This window comes from Rhyacophila brunnea, unplaced genomic scaffold, assembly GCF_057557595.1.
Source record: "Rhyacophila brunnea isolate RB1 unplaced genomic scaffold, BYU_Rbru_1.0 scaffold_11, whole genome shotgun sequence".
In the NCBI taxonomy this organism is placed as follows: Eukaryota; Metazoa; Arthropoda; class Insecta; order Trichoptera; family Rhyacophilidae; genus Rhyacophila; species Rhyacophila brunnea.
In genome coordinates, this window is record NW_028232763.1 from 13,702,956 (window position 1) to 13,725,349 (window position 22,394).

General features: G+C 33.6%; 1 protein-coding gene across 6 annotated transcripts in view; it reads left to right on the top strand.

Moving 5' to 3' along the window:
- Dscam1 (Down syndrome cell adhesion molecule 1) overlaps window positions 1-22,394 on the top strand; it is a 275,607-nt gene that overhangs the window by 179,041 nt on the left and 74,172 nt on the right. For 2 of the 6 annotated variants that reach the window (XM_085959094.1, XM_085959099.1), the window contains 6 exons: window positions 3,587-3,710; window positions 18,248-18,396; window positions 19,386-19,569; window positions 20,340-20,443; window positions 20,716-20,867; window positions 22,078-22,182. In XM_085959094.1, coding sequence (XP_085815220.1) covers window positions 3,587-3,710; window positions 18,248-18,396; window positions 19,386-19,569; window positions 20,340-20,443; window positions 20,716-20,867; window positions 22,078-22,182 — 818 coding nt within the window. Of the gene's footprint in view, window positions 1-1,182; window positions 1,305-3,586; window positions 3,711-4,149; window positions 4,274-14,768; window positions 14,908-16,545; window positions 16,620-18,247; window positions 18,397-19,385; window positions 19,570-20,339; window positions 20,444-20,715; window positions 20,868-22,077; window positions 22,183-22,394 lie in introns of those variants that run through there. The other 4 variants (XM_085959122.1, XM_085959108.1, XM_085959115.1 and 1 more) reach the window with 4 other exon arrangements.

A 22,394-nucleotide genomic window follows, 5' to 3' on the forward strand; every position in this document is an offset into this window, starting at 1 on the left:
GCTTTTATTATGTACACATAATATTGTTCTTCTTGTATTATTTTCATATAAATACCAATGCATTGAAGTAGTTTTGCTTTTTCATAGAATTGTGCTAAATAACTTTGAGAAATTGAATCTTCACTCATAAATTTAATTTACTTTTTATTCTATTATAAAATCACAATTAAATGGATTATCATAAAAATTTTAAAGTTTTAAAAATATACGTGACAGTTTTTGGCAAAGTGCATAATACGATTTAACTGTTCTTTGAAATTTCAATCAATATCATTTATTATACTTAATAATTATTTCCATGATATGAAACATGTACAGTGTACTTTGGCAAAAACTGTAGAGAGATTACAGTTTCTATAACAGAAGGAAAGAATCAACGCAACTATTTATGCATTATTGATAAAGAAGAAGTTTTACAATGCTTCTGGTTTGAAATGTCAAAAATGTTTATTGAATGATTAATTTCATTCAAAATTGATTTTAGCAATGTACTTACTTGTTATATTTTCAAAATTTGCTAAAGAGTGTCATAATAATATTTTTTGTTTTGTTATATTGTAATATGTTTTGGTTGTTTCACTCATGCATAGAGCCTGAAATCTCTCTACTGGTCATTTTTTGAATTAAACTAATATCATTCAAATCATGAATAAATTAAATTTTCTAAGCACAATTATTAGTAAATCAATATTCTTAGTTTTATAAATGTTTTATCACTGTTTTCGATGGGTTTGAACAAATAATAATCAAATAATATTTAGATAACAGTTTGTAAATTGAATCGTATTTTTATATTTGCTAAGATGTGGATATTTTATTTATTCAAACCTGTTCATCTGTATACAAACGTTGCCTGAATGTTGGGATAGGGTACCCTGCAAAATTGACACCAGTCATTTAAAAATTAAACTCAACCGTTTTAAAAGATGGCGTCTCAGAATCGAGACGGTAATTCGCGTTGAAAAATTGTTATCGCTTCCCAATCCTCTTGCTCCAAGTAACTATTGAATCCTCCATCCCAATTTGGTTCACACATTATTTGAGAAATTATTATTAGTAAGGTGAGTGGCTTGAGGAATATTCTATCACAAATTGGCCAAAGGTAAGTAGAATATTTCATCTTAGTCGCGATTGTTATAAGTATGGACTTACTTTATGCCCTCTCCCAACATTTAAACAGAACCCGTGGGCAGAGTATCTCCAAAATTTCCCAACGCCCAAACGACAAGTGGTTTCCGAGGAAGGATCAATGATAACCTGACGCTACTTTGCCCGGCCCAAGCATTTCCAGTACCCATGTCCCGGTAAGACTATAATATAGAGGCACTGACAGTTATTTTTATACGCAATGGTAGACTGCAGCCCATCTTTATATTCAGGTAATTTTCAAACTAATAATAAATCACCCGTTCATTGGTTATTACAAAAAACAAAAACTGATATACATACTGTGTTAAATTGTTTTTATCAAATCCAACTTCAAGTTAATCGGATAAACCGCATGCCAAGTTTTGTTAAAAAAATATGACCGTATTATCTACATACATGTTCTACATTAACTTAATTCTGTAGTTTTTCATTGTTTATTGGATTTGAATATCCCGACGTTTATGAACTTTTCACAGTTTGGTGTCATCATTTTAGTGTTTCCGCACATTCAACCACGTTACACTGTGATGCATCACAACATCTTCATGTTGAACAAACCACCAATTGTTGTCATTGTACACCGATCTCTAGATATTTCTGCACACCTCACATGCCCAAGAAAGTCACACAGACCGTCCGCGCGTGACGTGTGTGTGGCGATATGCGGAGATTAGTATGCATCGAAAACAGTTGGTGATTTGTTCAACCACCAGCTGCTTTTTTTTTTAATATATTTTTAATATAATAACCTGTGATATTTCATAAATACTAAGATATTCAATTTAACATTACCAATAAACAAGTGCCTAGTCAAAATTTCAACACATGTCAAATTATGACTTAAGTATGTAAGAATGTGTTTTTGTTTTCGTAATCATTCAATGGGCATATTCCAGTGCTCTACAGAGCTGTTGAATTAAATGGGCTCCCGTAATATTATTTCCTTTAGAGCCCGTGGGGCGTGTTCCTCCAAAATTTGCTTCGGTCCTCACCGGAATGATGTTCAGTACTAGGCTGAACGAATCGTTTACCTTGCAGTGTCCGGCACAAGCCTTTCCTGTTCCAGCATTCAGGTAAACGCATCAAGTCTAAGTAAATCTCCATCAGATTACATTTTCCCTGATTTTAAGATGATGTTATTTCCAGATGGAAATGGATTAGTTTTTTCTTCATAGTCATACAAAGGGTAAATACTAATAATATTAAAAGTGAGTGAACTTTGCACTGAAGTTTGCATATTTTGCGCCTGATGTACGATTATTGTCAATCTGAGCAATTTTAAATGTCAAGATATTCTCAATAATCCCAATTTTCGCGGTGCCTTGTATATAATATGGCTTCTTCGCTTTTTATTAACAATTATTATAATATAAGGTGCTGTATAGACCTCCATTGGTGCAAAGTACATCCACATTATGCTAATATAATTTTGTGATACACCAGGCTCGGCTGGCTCAACCTATGGCGCCCAACGTGGGGCCATCTGTTGACCACCAGCCAGGGTTGAGCTAATATAGAATTCTAAGTGAATTTGCTTCTTTAAAAACTTCACAGAACCAATGGGACGGGTATCACCAAAATTTCCGACACTTGAGAGAGGTCGCTTGTATGATTATGCCTATCTTTCAAGTGTCACACTCCTTTGTCCAGCTCAAGCATTCCCTGTGCCCGCATTCAGGTAAGACTCACCACCGAAACTAGTCTACAGTCTAACATGAAGTTAGTTAACTTTGCACCGATGTGGTATACTAGGCTGCTGGTGCGTAATCATTGTCAAAACTGAGGATGTCTATTTACCGATTTATGAATTTATACTCACATTTAAACAAAGCTTTAAAAACATACGGTGCATTGTATACCCATTGGTGCAAAGTATACCCACATTACAATATTATGTAAGAAATTCTTAGTGTGTATGCTTCTTTAAAAACTTTCCAGAGCCAATGGGACGCGTATCACCAAAATTCCCTACTCAGGAGAAAAGTCGTTTATATGACTATCCCTATCTTTCGAGCGTAACACTTCTTTGTCCTGCTCAAGCATACCCTGTACCCGCATTCAGGTAAGAGTTATCACCAAAACTAGTTTGTACATCCTACCATAAGAAAGTTTAGACGTTCTAGTTATTTTCTCTGTGGTCGGATCTTTCATTAATTTTGTTGTTTATGGATTGTGTGCCACAGAGCCAGTTGGCAAGGTGCCACCCAAATTCGCTTCTGTTTTGAAAACGAGTGGCTTTGATACAAAGAGTGGAGACAGTTTGAGCATTCAATGTCCAGCCCAAGCCTTCCCAGTTCCGGCACACAGGTTAGATTAAAAAAAAATCTATTACATATAGACACGGCATTATAAGCTACCAAATCCCATCATTGGCACAAGTACATATGAAATAACATTCAGAAACGAATTCAAAATTCTTTTGAATTTTGTTCTGTAGAGCCTGTCGGCAGAGTTCCTCCTAAATTCCCCACTGGCGATACCAGCAGAGCATTCCGTAGCATGACAGGAGACAGCCTAACAATCATGTGCCCGGCCCAGGCGTTTCCAGTTCCCGCATTCAGGTAGCAAATTAACCCATAACACTTGACCCAAAACTTTAACAAGAGTTTATTTTAACAATTAATAGAACCCATGGGTCGAGTATCACCGAAATTTGCGAGCATGGAAGTTGGGAGAAGCTTTATCTATGAATATGGTAAAAGTGTAACGTTGCTTTGCCCCGCGCAAGCTTTTCCAGTACCCGCATACAGGTTGGTTCAAATTTGTTATTACCAAAAGTATCCCGACATTCCCAATGTTCGACAGTTAAATTAATGTGTAATTAATACAGAACCCGTTGGAAGAGTATCTCCAAAATTCCCAACGATGGATAAAACACGTGGATTCGATACGTTGATTGGAAGCAGTCTCACCCTGCTGTGTCCCGCGCAGGCGTATCCCGTACCCATGTTTAGGTAACGAACAGTCAATGACATTTTGATTATATTTCTTTTTATATAGAACCAATCGGTCGCGTCCCTCCAAAGTTCCCCACTGGAGATAAAAGTCGAACGTTTGAAAGTGTCGCTAATGCCAGCCTAACGTTGCTTTGCCCGTCTCAAGCGTATCCCGTACCGGCATTCAGGTAACCAAATTTATAATTACGCAATTTTAGTAATATAATAATTATACTCCTTAGAGCCCGTAAGCAGTGCTGCCCCAAAAGTTCATTCGAAAACAATTGATTTGGTAGAATTGACGGTACATTCCAGTGGCACTCTACTCTGCGCGGCTCAGGCTTTTCCTGTTCCAATTTTTAGGTATGTCAGTATTTTGCTCTCCTTCCCAGCATTTTTCGTAGTATACAACCATTCATTCTACACTTACATTGTTAAAAAATTGTCTATTGTCTGACTCATTGAATCAAAGATAATTGACCATGAATAATATTTGAATTCATATTTTCCCCATGTTTTCTTTTATAGAGCCCGTAGGTTCTAAATCACCTACATTTTCATCTGATTCCAAACTTCAATGGTTTGAGAAAAATAACCACCAGGCATTCGCATTGTTGTGCCCGGCTCAAGGATTTCCCGTTCCGTTATTTAGGTAATTAATTTAAAAAAAATACTGATAACACCTTCTCCCGACATTTAATTGCACAAAAAAATGCAGTTTTAGTATTAGTCTGTAACCAATAAACTGTTAACAAAGGCAAGAAACTCCTACTCTTCCAGAACCCGTTGGTTACAAATCTCCCACTTTCTCAACCGATCACAAGCTTGCGTGGTTTGTGAAGAATGTGGAACAAGGATTCGCTTTATTATGTCCCGCTCAAGGATTCCCCGTTCCGTTATTTAGGTAACAAATTCAAACTAATATAAAAACACCTTCTCCCGACATTTACTACATTTTTTATGGCTATAAATTTCATCCAAAAATAACAACGCCGAAACATACAAAGTCGTAACGTTACAGAACCAGTTGGTCTGAAATCTCCCTCTTTTTCAACTGACGATAAACTCGCGTGGTTTGTGAGAAACGTGCACCAAGGATTTGCATTGTTATGTCCGGCGCAAGGATTCCCTGTCCCATTATTCAGGTAAAATGTCATGGTCTCATTTAAATGTGTTAAGGATATTTTATTCATTATAGAACCTGTTGGATCTAAGTCTCCCACATTTTCCACCGATAATAAGTTCTCGTGGTTTGTAAGAGATTTCGGTCAGAGTTTCGCTATTTTGTGTCCTGCTCAGGGTTTCCCGGTACCATTATTCAGGTAATACTCAATTTATCACTATTTCAAATAGTTATTTTATTTTTTCCATCATAGAACCCGTAGGATCTAAATCGCCGACATTCTCAAGTGATGTAAAGTTTTCTGGAATCTCAAGATATCTCGGTCAGAGTTTTGCCCTATTGTGCCAAGCTCAAGCGTTTCCTGTTCCACTATTCAGGTGTGTTAAGCAGTTCTCTATCCCAATCTTCAATTAACATATTGGTTACATTATCACTAGTGAGGTTACATCAATGTAATGTAAGTGTTGCTTTAATGTTACATTAATATTACAAAAATATTTGAGACATACAGATATTGTTAATATGAATAGAGCCTGTTGGTGGCAAAGCACCGACTCTGTCAAGCGATGTGAAAAGATCTTGGATAGAACGTCCTCTCAGCCTATCCTTTGCACTGTTTTGTCCGGCGCAAGCATTCCCAGTTCCCTCATTCAGGTAACACAACATAATGCCTTTCTATTTTTTAATTTAAACCTTTATCTTAGAACCTATTGGCGCAAAGGCTCCTACTTTCTCCTCTGAGTTCAAAAGTACCGCATTATCAAAGGAAGCCGGTCACAGTTTTGTTCTCCTATCTCAGGCTCAAGGGTATCCTGTACCATTATTTAGGTGAGTTTTTCCTGGTGATGTGCACAGAAAGTACCTTTCCAGTGCCTTGAAACTTGTACACAGAGATATGTCTTAATTATTTTGTTCAGAACCGGTCACTGCAAGGGCACCAGCATTTTCGTCTCTCGCTAACAGTTATTCACAAAGAATAAAAGGACATAGTCGGATGTCTCTTTTATGCCAGGCGCAAGGTTTTCCACAACCCTTATTTAGGTTAGTTACAGTAATGTACATGTTTACTAGCTGTTGGTATCGATTACATACAACGAATAACGATGCAAGTGTAATGTTAATGCGACAAAATAATAAGAAATACTTCTCAAATATCATTATAAACCTGATTCCAACATTTTGTTACATATTTGGCCTGTACGGATGAGTGATTCAGGTGAGCTTTTCCAAAGTATTTTTAAAGTATTTGTTGTTTTTTTTTATTTAGAACCGGTCACTGCAAAGGCACCAGCATTTTCATCATTGGCTAGCACTTATGCCCAGACAATAAAGGGTCACAGTAAGATGTCACTTTTGTGCCAGGCACAAGGTTTCCCACAACCCATGTTTAGGTCAGTTATAGTATATAATGTACAAAAAATGGTGTCTTACCTTCCTGTTACATAAGCATTGAGTTGTGTTAACATTCTACATTCTATTAGTTTTTGGTGGTGTATAATCCTTAAACATCCACCAAATTTTCATTAATTATTGATAGACCATTTTTATGTTATTTCACACAATTCCAACATTTTGGTAACAAATTTGAACTTGGCAGATGATGATAGTTCAGTATGTCTAAGAATTCTTGGTATTGAACTATTTTCAGTTTATCCAACTGAATTATTGATCATTTTTATAGAACCGGTTGGAGTAAAAGCTCCTAGCTTTTCGTCTGATTCTAAAGGAAGCATTTTTGTTAGAGACCAGGGTCAAAGTTTTGCTTTACTCTGTCAGGCGCAAGCTCTACCTATCCCTGTGTTCAGGTAAGGACTAAACATTCAGGCATCTTATTAAATTATTGTCACTCACAAATTATACAATCTTTTGACAGAGCCAATGGGCAGTAAAAAGCCAGCGTTTCAGAGTATTTCAACATCATTTGCGTATACTGTTGAAACGTCTTCAGGGTTTGCTCTGTTGTGTCAGGCTCAGGCATTTCCCGTTCCCGCATTCAGGTAAATGGTTTATGCAAATATTGGATCAAAACGGTTAAGTATGAAGTCTGTTCAAAAAGTATCCGTCTTGTGGCGGGAATAATACAATTATTTACATGATAGTCTGCAACCCTAAACACCTTCTAAATATTGTCCTTAGGATACTACACACTTCTTTCTGTGGTCCTGTCATAGCATATCTGGTATGCCTCATAAGTACAGCTGGGCTGTCGTGTTCCGCATAATATCTTCTTGTGACTCAAATCGGATACCTTGCAGTGACATTTTCGGCTTAAGGAAGAGTTAAATATCACAAGTAACCATGTTGGATGTGTGCGGAGTGTAGCTTGCCCTCCAAAAATTTCAGTTGGAGTTGCTTCTATTCCATCTTCGACACGAATTGCATGGACATTCTCTCTTAAAATAGATTGAACCAGTGCTTATCCCCACTTCACCTCACCTTCCCCAATGGAGGAGACCTCCCGTGCTTCATTTGTTTCTATCTGAAAAATAAAAGTCGGATACTTTTTGGACAGTTCTCATATATCAACTAAGTATAATATTATTGTGGAATAGTACAAAACATTGATGGCAATAATGGACAAAAAGTTATGGTAAGATGCATAGTATAAGATATTATAAGACTCTTGTCAGGCGCAAGCTCTACCTATTCCTGTGTTCAGGTAAGAACTAAACATTCAGGCATCTTATTAAATTGTACAATCTTTTGACAGAACCGATGGGCAGTAAAAAGCCAGCTTTTCAGAGTATTTCAACAATATTTGCATACAGTTTTGAAGCTGCCTCAGAATTTGCTTTGTTATGCCAAGCTCAAGCATTTCCTGTTCCCGCATTCAGGTAAATTATTTGATATTCAGAATGGTCAAATATACCTACCATAATATAAAATAGTACAAATCATTCATAACAATAATGAACCAAAAGTTATGGTAAGATGCACAGATATACTTATTAATGTTTTACAACATTTTCTGACAGTTAACCTGATTCATCATAATATTAATAATATACACTAAGTAAGTATTATAATAAAAATATCTAATTTATCAACCAACACCCCAAGCACATCAAACCGAACCATATAGATATAATTTAAAATTAATAAAAATGAAAGAAATGCAAGGAATGAAGTATTCTATACAATCTACTATCATATTTTGGCCTTAGAATCATGCATATTAGAAAAGCATAATATGTTTTGTTTTTGAGGTGTTCCAAATTATGTATGTTCAATAACGAATGCCATATTCTTACATATTCATTGAATAACAAATAATTTTAGATTCACTATCCTTTTAAATTTTCTGTCCTTCCAAAAATAATCTTGAAAATTAGAGCAAAGTTAGCGTTTGGATCTTAAATTAGTTTCATACATACAGGGTATCTGATTCTTTCATAGGTAACTGTATTTTGTCAATTAGTCCTTTTGACTAATATCTTCTACAAATTCCATTTGTTTTCACTCAGAGCCCGTAGGAGCAAAAGCGCCGACATTCTCAACCGATTCGTCTCTTTCCCGAATAAAGCGAAATATCGGGCAGAGTTTTGGTATGCTGTGTCAAGCGCAAGCATTTCCTGTACCGATATTCAGGCAAGTGTCTTTATTATTTATCCCTATTCAATGATGGAGTGTCATTATTGATTGTTTAGAACCCATCGGTGTGCGAGTGCCGACGTTCTCAACTGAGTCTATGGGAAGTATATTCCGCAAGTCGTCCGGACAAGGCTTCGGCCTTCTATGTCAGGCTCAAGGTTTTCCGACTCCCTCATTCAGGCAAGTTACCAAAGAAACAATACACAACGGAATAACATTCTAGTTTAATATGAAAAAAAAAACATAGACAAATCTTAATATTATAAAATTGTTCAGTAATGTCTTTTCAGCTGTCAGTATATAAATTAAATACCGCAAGTTTGTGGTTATTGTGATTAGAGTTGAATAGTAAATAAATAAAAAAGATACATACTGTGTCTATTTATTAAATAAATCATAAATTAATATTTATAATGACAGATTTTTAGTTAAAAAAATATAATTCTAATTCTAATTTTAATATCTACACTGAGTAATGTGTGATGTATTAAAATGATTATTCAATTTGAACTGCTTTAGCTATATAAACCTGTTGGTTATAAAAAAATCTTTACAAAATACATTCAATGAACAAAAAAAAAATGATTGAAACCTTTGAAAGGGTTCGTAATAGATTTCTGTTTAATATTATATCATATTTTGAATTGCTATGTTTCATTGGTAATCCCTACATGTTTATTATCCATTGAGGCACGAAACTACACACCCATTTGTTATGTACAGAGCCAATGGGATCTAAAGCACCCGCATTTTCAAATGACGCAACGAGCATTGCATTTGTCCGTGTCATCGGCTCAGGTTTCGGTTTGATGTGTCAAGCGCAAGGGTTTCCCGTACCACTTTTCAGGCAAGTTACCATTCCAACAAAATTCAAAAACAATCTATAAATATTTGCAAAGGTTCATTTTGACACAGAAATTGAATTTCATTATCATTCTGACATTAATTTCTGAATTTCTTTGACAAATATTTACATATTGGAATTTTAGTGTCAAAAGGGTGTATCGAGTAATACATATCATAGTTATTAAAGACGTTTTTGTAGTTCAGCAGTCATGATTGACAGATCAATAGACAATAATATATAGAATAATATGAGTAATGAATGCCATCTGTTACTGAAACCTTCAACTTAAATAATGAAACAATTAAATTGGTAACGTTATTGATTGATATGTCATGTAGTTTGAGAGCTTTCTCATTTAGCTCTGATTAAATGCATAATGCTATCCAATCACATGTTTATTTTTCACAGTATGTTCTCACAATTACTCTTGCAATTTTGCACAGGCTGATAATAACAAAATATGTTTCTGCAGATACACCCTTTTGCAAATTATAGAGAGAATCTTAAAAGATGTTACTTTTCTTTATTTAAATTTATTGTACAGAACCCGTCGGAGCAAAAGCACCGGCATTTTCAACCGACGCTAAAAGCATCACATTTGTCCGCGCAATCGGACAATCTTTTGGTTTATTATGTCAAGCGCAGGCATTCCCCGTTCCATTATTCAGGCAAGTCAATTTTAGTGTCAAAAGGGTGTCCATAGGCAAAAATACAGTTTCAACAATACATAATATATTTATTTTTTAAATATTTATGCAGTTCAACAGTCATGGTTGATTGATCAGTAGACATATTATAGAAAAAAATGAATTATGGGTGCCATCTATTAGTAAAACCTCCAACTTAAATAATGAAAATATTGAATAGGCAAACTCATTGATCGATAAAGTTAGGCCGAGAATTTTTCATTTTGCTCTGATTACGTGCGAAAGAAACAACCAACCTTGAAAACTATCATAGTTTGGCAGTTATAAATACACAATACTATCCAAATGTATGTTTATTTTACATGGTATGTTCTCACGTGAACTCTCACAATTTTGCATTTGCTGACAATATGTTTTCTACTTAAAAACTATGTTTCTGCAGATACACCCTTTTGGAACTAATAGACAGAATCGTAAAGGATGTTATTTTTTATTATTTAAATTTAATGTACAGAACCCGTCGGAGCAAAAGCACCGGCATTTTCAACCGATTCCAAAAGCAGCACTTTTATTCGTGGAATAGGACAATCTTTCGGTTTATTATGTCAAGCGCAGGCATTCCCCGTCCCATTATTCAGGCAAGTCAATTGATTTGTCAGGCGATTTCATATACTGTGAAGACAGTGACAAGTTGCATACTAGCTTTGTGATGATTTCATAGAACCCATTAGCGGAACGTCTCCCAAGGTCCCTACAACCGTTAAATCCTGGAGCACAATTTCTTTGGTGAAAGAAGGGCTCGCTATGCTTTGCCCGGCTCAAGGTTTTCCCGTTCCTTCATACAGGTTAGTGAATTATTATTATAAATTGGACCGTAAAGATTACTATACGAAACATTTTGTAAGGTGCCCACCACATTTATAGGCATATTATAACGTACCTTGTCAATTGAAAATTAAAACTCACAGTACCCACAAAAACCATTATTTATTATTATGTATCTGTATATTAGTGTATTGCTTTTTTTGCACTAAAACTCATTTAGTATATAGGTACTTATTGAGTTTTAACTTTAGTCTGACAATATATAGTTAGAAATGTGGACTTTTTCAGAGCCGACTAACAATATTGCGCCCAAACTCGTTGGCGAGAAATCTCTTGGAAAAATCTTGTCTTCCAAACTCTTCAGTAACATTTACATGTTATGTCAAGTAATTGGATATCCCGCCCCCATTTATAGGTAAACATGAACAGATAAATAAGTTAATGAACTAAATAAAAGGGTACCCTATAAAAATTCTTCAGGAATGTTAAAGGTATTTTTAAATATATTCCTTTAATAATCGAATTGTTTTGTTATCCTGATGTTAAATGGTGAACAGAACCGACAACAAATATAGCCCCAAAAGCTATCGGTGACAAATACGATGGTGGAAAACTTGTCAGTCCATATTTGGGTGAAAATGTTTTCATGCTGTGTCAAGTAGTCGGATATCCATCTCCTATCTTCAGGTTTGTGCTACAATTTTTTTATCCAATTACATCAGTCAACTTTGCACCGATGGAGGTAAATTTGCACTCGACAACTTTGCATCATTGGCATATGCTGTAGTACTGAACAATCCACATGTGAGTATGTAAATCTTGACAGCGGCCCTAATTGGTGATGGCTTGTTTATTTGTGGTTTAACCTTTTCTATGCCTCACGATATTACTATGGCAGTATCTGACAGGCCGCAGATTTTTAATGACACAATGAAGCTCATACTACAATCGCTGTAATACCGATAATTTGTGGCTTCGTATTTCATAATCATTCAAACAGATGTCACTGTGTGTTTAATTTTTTAGATTATGCAAATCAATCGACAGTGGCTAGTAATTTAAGTTTAAAGTCGAGACGAGATAACTCGCGAAATTTGTATGTGCGGTCTGTCGATCACGGCCTCATAGAGCTAGATAACTCGCTAAAGGCATAGAACCGGTTAAAATACATATTATAGGAAGAATGTTAATGACTGATGTTTGGCAATTTTACTATTTTCATATCCTTTTTTATTTGATCCCTTCAATATTTATTTCATAAACCTCTTTCCTAATAATTTTATTTGCTAGTCTATAAAATACTAATATATGAGTACCTATCCCTACATTCAAATTGTAAAACGAGCTGGTTTCTTTATCTCGGTGGTAAATCAACTGCATAATGTTCAGAACAAAGTTGATTCTGATGTTGATTTGGCCTAATAGTATTAATTTTATTTATCCTTGTCCGAGGAATTCCACCCTAAAAGAGCATTTTTCCACAGAACCAACAAATAATATTCCGCCTAAAAAACAGTTGGGGGAAGTCTTCCAAGGGTGGAAAATTTTGAGTGCAGCTCGTGCCAGCATTGTTTATTTAACTTGCGAAGTTGTCAGCTACCCTGCACCATTGTTTAGGTTAGTGTAAATTCACGTTAATCCAACGTACATAATATTCACAATTAGTTAGTTAACTGACAAGCAAACTAACCTTATAAATTTTTGAGTTAGCCTTTCAACTTCTCGCAATAAGTATTTATTTATTTTATTTTTCTAAAGCTGGTGCATCTGCAATTAATTTTATGTAATATTAATATATATTTATATTACATATTATATTTGACAGTAAATTATACTTGAATATTTCCACCACAAGTGGGATTTATTGGTTTTTTATATAGCAGGATTTAACATGTTAAAGTCCTGATCGATGGGTTGTGGCTTTGAATTGTATGGCTCGGTGTCAAATTACCATTTTATTTTTCAATAAATAAGTATTTCGGATTGACAAGTCGAGTAAATGCCCAACAACTAATTTGTTGTTTTTGTAACACGTAGATTGTGCCCTAGAGACAGAATTCTTTTGCTTATATCCTCATTTCTGCAAGGTTTACATGTGGACGGTCAATAAATAAGATGAATAGATATTTTGTTGTTGATTATTTAACGAAAGACCATCGGTTTCCTCGTTGCAGAACCGACTGGTCGTACGGCACCAAGAATAACAGGTGACGGCCTCAATAAGAATGTTGGCCATTCCACCAAACCGCTGGTCATGCTATGCGATGCACAAGCTTTCCCCGCTCCTAACATGAGGTATTCCAATACAATCGTCTCTTCTTCCCTTTTCTACTTCACTAGAGTTTTCAAATAATATCAGTCATAGTTTTTAAGTAAGCTTATGGAGGGCTATTATTATATGTACCTGCTATAATTTGGTTTATAAGTTAATTAAACAATATTCATGACATATCAGATGACTATTGCAGACCGCATGATATGTCAACCAAAAGTATTCTATCGAACGTAGATTATTTTTAATATGAATATTATAGAAAATAGGAGAAAATAAGATACTTTTAATGCCACTGACAAAATTGGTAAGATATTTCAAAATGAATTTAAATAACCGTAGTTAATAATAATCCATGAGCAGAACAAAATGTAAGTATTTTTTACTATAAAATAATATAAAGTTGCACATGGAAGTAACCAAATTGACTTCAAACCATTAGTTGTCAGATACAATAGTTACTTTACAAAATTATGTCAACTTGACTTAATGATGGTATCTTTTTATCTAGCGGTGAACTGCGGGGGGGGGGGGGTCTTCATATATTAAAAAAGAAGAGTTCCACATGTCTAGCCATAGATCAGATATTATGACTTGATTTCTACAGGATACAACTCTTCAGCTTTCAACAAAATTACTCCATATTGTAGCGAGAAGGTTACATCTCATCAAGGTTTGACTATAACAGATTAAATCAGAATAGAAATATCTCGGACTCTAATCACTGCATATTGACCAAGCGAGGGACACTGCCAGCAAAATTCTTCAAGACGCATAACCTTTGTTACGGCACAGTATACATCCAAAACATGAAAGGTGGTGTATATATTATTGATAGTATTTTGTATTCCTCCCTTTCACCCCGTCTAAGCATAATTATTTTTCCCTTTTAATATCACACGCATTCATCTTATCATTTGAATTCACATTTTCAATATTAACAATCGTTATTGTAAATATAAGAACGTCCTTGCATTATTGAACTATTGCAGTCTAACAGTTTTCTATTGAAAATGTGTTAATTACTTTATAATAAATTTTAATATTATGTATTCATTTTAATAAATGTATCTCTAATATTCCAACCATTTTTTTTATTTAATTGAACACAAGAAATCTTTAATTATCTTAAAGTATATGGAGGTTTTTCTCTAACTAAGAATGTTTATCTTAATAAACTTTAAAACAATAAATGAATTCCATTTTTAATTAAGTAAGACTAAAGTAGTGTTTAATAAAATACATATAATTTTGATTAATACATAATAAATTATCATGATGGAGCTATATTTAAATTTTATTACATAAGTAAATTTTGAAATGTTTCATTTTAATTGTATTAGTTCAATTTGAAACACAATCATTAAAATAAGACATTGAAGGAAGTGTAATAATTAATTGAATTAAATCTTGTGTGGTGTGTTACAGACACTACCGTGAGATAAGATGAAGGCGTGGTGATCCTCTTCCCACCTAGAGATAGACAGATCTTTTTCACAGCCAAGAGCTCACCCCTGGTAAGTGAACGGGTGACGCTTTTAGCTTTTTTTTTAGCAAATTGTGCTTCCCTACGATGGGCTATTTTTTTGTATGTCAATACACTTCTCTTATTATCTTTTCATGCTTTATGTGTACTACTCAACAATCCTGTAGTGATAATTTCAATTGCACATATTTATCAGTGTTGTCATCAGGCGCGCACTATAGTTTGCAATACTTTTTCATGATCCCGAAACCCTCATTGTTGGCAGCATTGTATGTGTTTGTAAACAAAAAAAATAATGGCAGCCTACTGTTGACGTCTTGTCGTAGTTACTTACTTACGTAATGTTATTTACGATTTTACATGTGGTTGTTCATCTAAATAATAGTAGTTCATTATATAATACACTCTTTTTAGACTTGTAATACTAATGCAAGACGTTTTTATCTCAACATATAATATGTGTGCTGAAAATCAGTTTTAGCTGAATTATTCGTCAGTAGAAGTATTTGTCAGTGTGTATAAGCCAATTTTTCACAACATATAACTTAAAGACGTCTAATTATCCTTCAGATGGATCCTTCTGTGGTTTCGCTATGAAAATCACTGAAACAAGTTTCAGTCTGTCATAACTGCTCTTTTCTATGCATCAAACAATGAAACATAAATTTCTTTTCAGAGTCTGTATGAAAATTAGTAGATCTATAAGGGTTCTATTTTGCTTAACGGCCCTTTAAGAAGGTTTTATTTGGTAAAATACCATATTGATAAAATAAAGTTGACCTATGTCATCAGTACTGTCAAATAGGTCCTTGTTGCGCGCCTGGTTACCATACAGAATTTGATTCTATTAATCATTCATCTAATTGTATCAATCGTTAATGTATCTATAACCAATCAACCTGTTCGTCTCATCCATCTCTAGACTTTTTCTTAAATCAATTCTCCTTTATAAACATCATTAATTATTGGTGGCAGATTTTCTTCATTTATTTTCCATAGATTCGACATAATAATATGTATATGTCTATTTAGCATTAAAATTAAAGATGTTTTTTTGCTGTATTTTACCAATACTATATTACCTATAATATTATTTACTCGAGGCCATTGAAATTACGCCATCACATTTCTGTTGATTTTGGACACCCCCCTCCCCTCTGTAATCAACCAAATAAGTAAAACGTGTACACCCACCCCAAGCCATAAGATATTGAAAATTTTTTTCATAAATTTATATTATAGTTCAACAATAAAATAAAAACTATATTTTTCACCCATATTGTGTTTAATAAATCCAATTTATTTAAAATATAACACAAATTTTTTAACCTCAGCAAAAATAAATAAAAATGAACATAAACGTGCTTATGTAATACTTGATAGGCCCCTTGTCACAAAAGCTTTGTGATATTAATTAGAAACTTATTTCATGAAGTGGTAAAATAGAAAGAATTTAAAACATTTATATTCTAATTTGAAGGCATTGTCTTTCGCTTTTAAATTTAGCTGGTTTCTCAACATTCACGGCATAATATTGTTATATATTTTTTTTATTATACTCTTTAAACGTATACTAACATAGTCAAATAAAGTTTATTTATTTCATGTTTATTATAATTAAGAGCCCACAAGTAGTGTCGGTCCAACGCTCTCTGGAGGACGTCTGCAAGATGTAACCATGAGGCTGGCATCTTCCGGTGCAATTCTTAGTCTCAGCCAAGCATTCCCCGTTCCCAGTTTCAGGTATTTAAATATATAGCGTATTTTTATTGACACCATTGAAAAAAATGCGGTTTGATTCCACAATAATTATTGTTAATAAAACAAATATATCCGTGAAGAAAAAACTAATAAAAAAATTAATGAAATCAGGGTACCCTTTCCACACACATTCATATTTCATTTTAATATGGATGTGACATGATGTATTATGGTTATTATTGAAGAACCCACCAGCAGTGTGGGACCGAAACTGTCCGGCGATCGTTTGCAAGAAGTCTCCTTCGTATTGCATACATCGGGCACAATTCTATGCTTAAGTCAAGGTTTTCCTGTGCCTACCTTCATGTAAGTACATTTTGTTTATTTGGAATCGTCACACAATTTAATGGCTCAGTCAGGAAACAAACAACATCAACAACAGGTATGTTATTTAAATCCTAATTTCGTATTTCATTTCATGGAAGACTACGTTTACATACAACTTATTCAATATTTATTATTGCTCTCTGAGTCTCGAACATTCTTCGCCCACAATACTTAACCCACATATCTTCGACTGGAAAATTCTATGCCCCATATATTGATAAAAATGTGATCATTATATTATATACTTACCTACCTACTTAATTAAACATATCTAAAACACACTATTTATGTAATGCCGCCCTTCACAATGGCCCGAGTAAGACGAATGTCATGCGGTTACCATTTTAAAGAATAACATATTTAAAACATCATTTCAAATTCAATTTCACAAAATACTAAAATTGTACCTACACGATACAAATTTGATAAATAGTATAAAACAATCTGTAAATGCTATTTATATCAAATATATTGTTTCAATATATTCTAGTCGAAGAATTGTGAACGGGATGAAATATGATCGGAGAATAAATTGTGGGTGGAGAATGTTCCTAGATCCATTGCTCTCATATAATTTTGACAGTTATGAAACATAAATTTAAATTTAAATGAATGATACCGACCTACACATTCTATTGTGCTAAAGGTAATTATTTTTTTTTAATTACTCAATAAATTGTGGTATTATTTAAATATCATGTTAAGCCGCGTTAACATGATCCAAGTCCACTTGGACCGAGAGCCATCCAAGAGCACTCGTACGAGACTTCTTCATACAAATTACTCCTATCCAAGCTTGGATAGGAATAATTAGTATGAAGATGTCTCATACGAGTGCGCTCGGTCCAAGTCAACTTGGATCGTACTTGTATCGTGTCAACGCGGCTTTATCTAGGAATATTACAGAAGTTTAATAAATCCTTTTTATACTTATTAAATTTATTGTCACTTCATAACCCTGAAACCTATTAAAATATTTTCAAAATGCTGTTTTTGAGAACCAGTGAATTAAACCCACTTTAAAATTTACATCAAAATACAAATTAATTGAGTACATAATGTACCTACTCATTATTATAATAAGGAAGATTGTGTATATATTTTATTTATTATTAATTCATTGTCATAGAAAGAAAAATTTCAGATCTAATACTATTCCAAATTATTAAATTTATTGTCATCTTGCTTATAAATTCAAACTGCTCTCAACCATTCAAAATTCTATCTAAAAGTTGTTGTAAACTTACTGAAGTCTTATTGACATTTTTGTTTCTTTGTTTCAGATGGTATAAGTTTATCGAAGGCACTGCCAGAAAGCAGCCAGTTATGTTGGACGATAGAGTGAAGCAAGTCTCCGGAACCCTTATCATTAAGGAGGCCTTAGTTGAAGACTCTGGCAAATATCTATGCGTTGTCAATAACTCTGTTGGTGGTAAGCATAAAACCTAATATGTACACTCAGTACTTCAGTGGCTAGGAATCTTACATTATTAATGGCTGCTTTATCAGTGGTTAATTTAATAAATACAAGTGTCCCTAATATTTCGACAATATTTTCCAAGTATTGCGACACTGGTCATTTGGTGCATGTGTATGATCAATGTCAGTCTGGTTTATATCATTTTGAATAATAAATGTCTTATTATATTATTTAAACTATTCAAACCAGTTTGATATTTTTTGTATGCATGTATCAACTTACTTAGTGATGCAATACTCGCAGTTCAAGTAGTGTTATCCAAATGCTAGGAACATTCACGTGTGTATAGGATCACAAGGGCCTATCTACAATAACACAGTTTTAAGATAATGGCAAATAAAGATTTTGCTACTATGAAATTCCTCTAATAAAGCACACTTTACTCAACTATATCTTGAAAATGGATATGTATGACATAGAGGTTTTTGTGAAACCGGGGCTAACTCGAAACATGCATTTTTTTTAGTTAGGTCCCTGTGATCCTAAGACACCGACTGTATCTGCGGTAAATGCATTTAAGTAATCATTAATTAATTATTCAATTTATATGCAGATTTCACACATTTATCATTGTACGTCAATTTAAAACATTTAAAAAAACTAATTGTAAATTTATCATTTTCCCAAATTGTCAACTATGCATACTGATCATAATCTTTACATCCGGCCCTTAGTTATAATTCTACGAGCCGGTTGTAGCTAATGGGCTTATTTTCGTAAAATTGGACACTTTAATTGCATCTAAAAAAATAGTTCTTCTAAATCTAAAATTGCCAGATATAAATCCTATCATGCTTTTTCACTAGATAATAATAAAATTTAATAATAATAAGATAAAAAATAATAATAATAAAAAGAGGTACTCAGTTGATGACATAATTTACATGTTCGCTCCATTTTTACTCTTGTATTGAATATTTATCTTTTTTCATTTATTTAAGGTGAATCTGTTGAAACTGTTTTGACTGTTACGGCTCCGCTAAAAACGACCATCGAACCCGCCACACAAACAGTGGACTTTGGAAGACCAGCCGTGTTCACTTGCCGATTCGAAGGAAACCCAATCAAGACTATCAACTGGCTAAAAGACGGAAAGGACTTCAACCATCATGATGCTATTTTAAGGTTCTCCCATACATACATTACAATAAATACATAGAAATATTTGATGGGGTATGCGTAGATCAGTGATGCACAATCTATTTGACAGAAGGGCCAATTTATCCATTTTATAATTGTTCACAGGCCGCAGTGAGTAAAAGCTTTGAAAAATAATGATATATTATTATATAGACATACATTGTATTATTTTTAATTAAATTTAATAGTTACATATTAGATATGTCATTTTGTCTCATAATGCACGGGTCCGGGTTGTGCATAACTGTTGTATATGTCATATACACCATTAATTTTTTTGTTATCTTTATATAAATTCTTCTATAGAGGATGAATTTACAATTGTCAACATAGATAATTTAAATATTGTCATAGAATTAACAAAATAATTAGATATGTAAACGCCAGTTCAATTAATAATTAATTGTATAACTTTTGCTTGTTATATTGATTTATTTTTTCCATGATGCTATTATAACAAATTTAATAATAAATTTTTTTTTTTTTTCACTCTATGGGGCAGTAGTTATCGTGTGACCCTTTTGATCGGAGAATCATGAGCTCGAATCCCACTGGCTTAATAACTTTCACATGTTGGTTTTTCAATCAGTACTTCAATTTGTCTCCAGGGTATGGGCACAAGGATTTGAGTGAATGGTTAACTACTGCTTGAAAAAAGTCTTTAAAATTGATGCGATGAAGTATAGAAAAACTCAGTCTTGGAGTGGAAATAGTCATTTATCTTATTTATTAACGGGATGTTGAATTTATTATAGGATTGAATCTGTGAAGAAGGAAGACAAAGGAATGTACCAATGCTTTATTCGAAACGATCAAGAGAGTGCTGGAGCCAGTGCAGAACTCAAACTCGGTGGAAGATGTTAGTAAATTTTTATTAAATTTAATTACCAGATTTAAATCTTTCGATACACATGATATGTAGAGGAAAGACAGATTCTTCTGGTATTATGGCCATGACGAAATCACTTTGTAATGGTGTTGTGTCATTTAAATGTAACGATACCAACTTCGTCGCGTCGCCTACACTGCTAGAAGAATCTGAGACCATTCTACTTCTCATTCATTTGAATCTGATTTGTCAGTATTTAATTTTATATCGTTGGTTAAACGGTTTTGAACAAATATTTACAGTCGAACCTCCCCAAATCAGACACAGTTTTGCTGAGCAGACATTGAACCCTGGACCAGCTGTCGTTCTCAAATGTATTGCCTCCGGAAACCCCACTCCTGAACTCTCTTGGGAACTCGACGGAAAAAGACTACAAAATACTGAAAGATTCCAGGTAAATAATATTATATGAATACTTTCTTTGACAGTAAGTTGTCAAAACCAAATTTAATGTCTGTATAAAATGTAGTTTAAAAATATTCAATATTGTCCATGTTTTCATTTCAATAATATTACCTACTGTTAGGTTATATTGTAATAGATATTGTAGTCTGTATGCCGTAAGAAGTCAGCTAGGTAAAACGGACATGCACTCCCTGTTTTTTGATGTATGTAACATTGTATCTACGTGTGTTTGACGTATATAACATATTAATAAATCGTTCAATCACGTAGTTTAAGTATGAATTCGTGACAATGTCCTTTGATAGCATATTTTTTTAATTGACATCTAAACAAATCATAAACAAAAACGCTAAAATTAAAATGCTACCAACAAATGTAATAGGTTATATTGTATTGACAAATATTGATATCAGATATCAGATGGTACTACACTTAATTCTATTAGTCACTGCTTGAGAGAAATTTCAGTGGGACAGCACTATATTCCAGCTACATGCTGTCGTAATTCGGATCGAATATAATGACAATATTTATAAAAGTATTCCAAAAATTACTAAAATAACATTGTCAAAAGTGAGTCGATCTATCGAATATAAATATAAAGTATTTCATGTAAAAGGCCTTTTTATTTTCTAGAAAAATCTGTTTTAAATATGAATAAAACAATGCTATTAGGTGTGGAAAGCATTTCATTATTAACACGTTCGCGGACACATGTTAGCTAATATGTCATGTTAGTGATATGACAGATAAATTTTAATTTTTAAAATTTTCGATTTAGATATATAGAAATGAGTTAAGTCTTATGATACGACACTATCTAATGGAAATATGTTCGCACCGTGACACAAGTAGCAGGGAACATATTGTTTTAATCCAAAATACGACTTCTATAAACGTCGTGTCGTATTCCGTTCCAGAGTACAGAACGTCAATGGACGCCCTGTCATATCACATCCCACAAAATACGACATTTATAGACGTCATGTCCGCGAATGTGTTAAATGGTCATACAAAAATAAATAATAATTTATTACAGTTTCGTTTTACTGTAAATAAAATATCTTAAGACCATAAAAGTATCAAATTTATTTTACACTCTACCTTCTCCAATAGTTTTTTTAGTATTCTTCCCCTTTTTTTAAAACATTTATTTTTCTTTTGGACCATTTATTAATGGTACTGTTATTAATTTTCAGGTTGGACAATACGTAACTGTCGATGGAAATGTTGTATCACATTTAAATATCTCTTCAATTCACACAAATGATGGAGGTCTCTACAGATGTATTGCTACTAGCAAGGTAAATACAATCATAATACATCTCTACATATTATGTTAGGCACATACTTATCTATGTTTATGTACTATAGTCAGGACGGAGCACTGACTAGCGAGAAATGATTAGCGAGAAATGATGGTACTGCTATAAACATCTAAAAGGAATAGAGGGATATGGTTGTAAATTGAAAAAATGAGCGGAATTTATGCCAAATTATCCATAGTGCATCATAA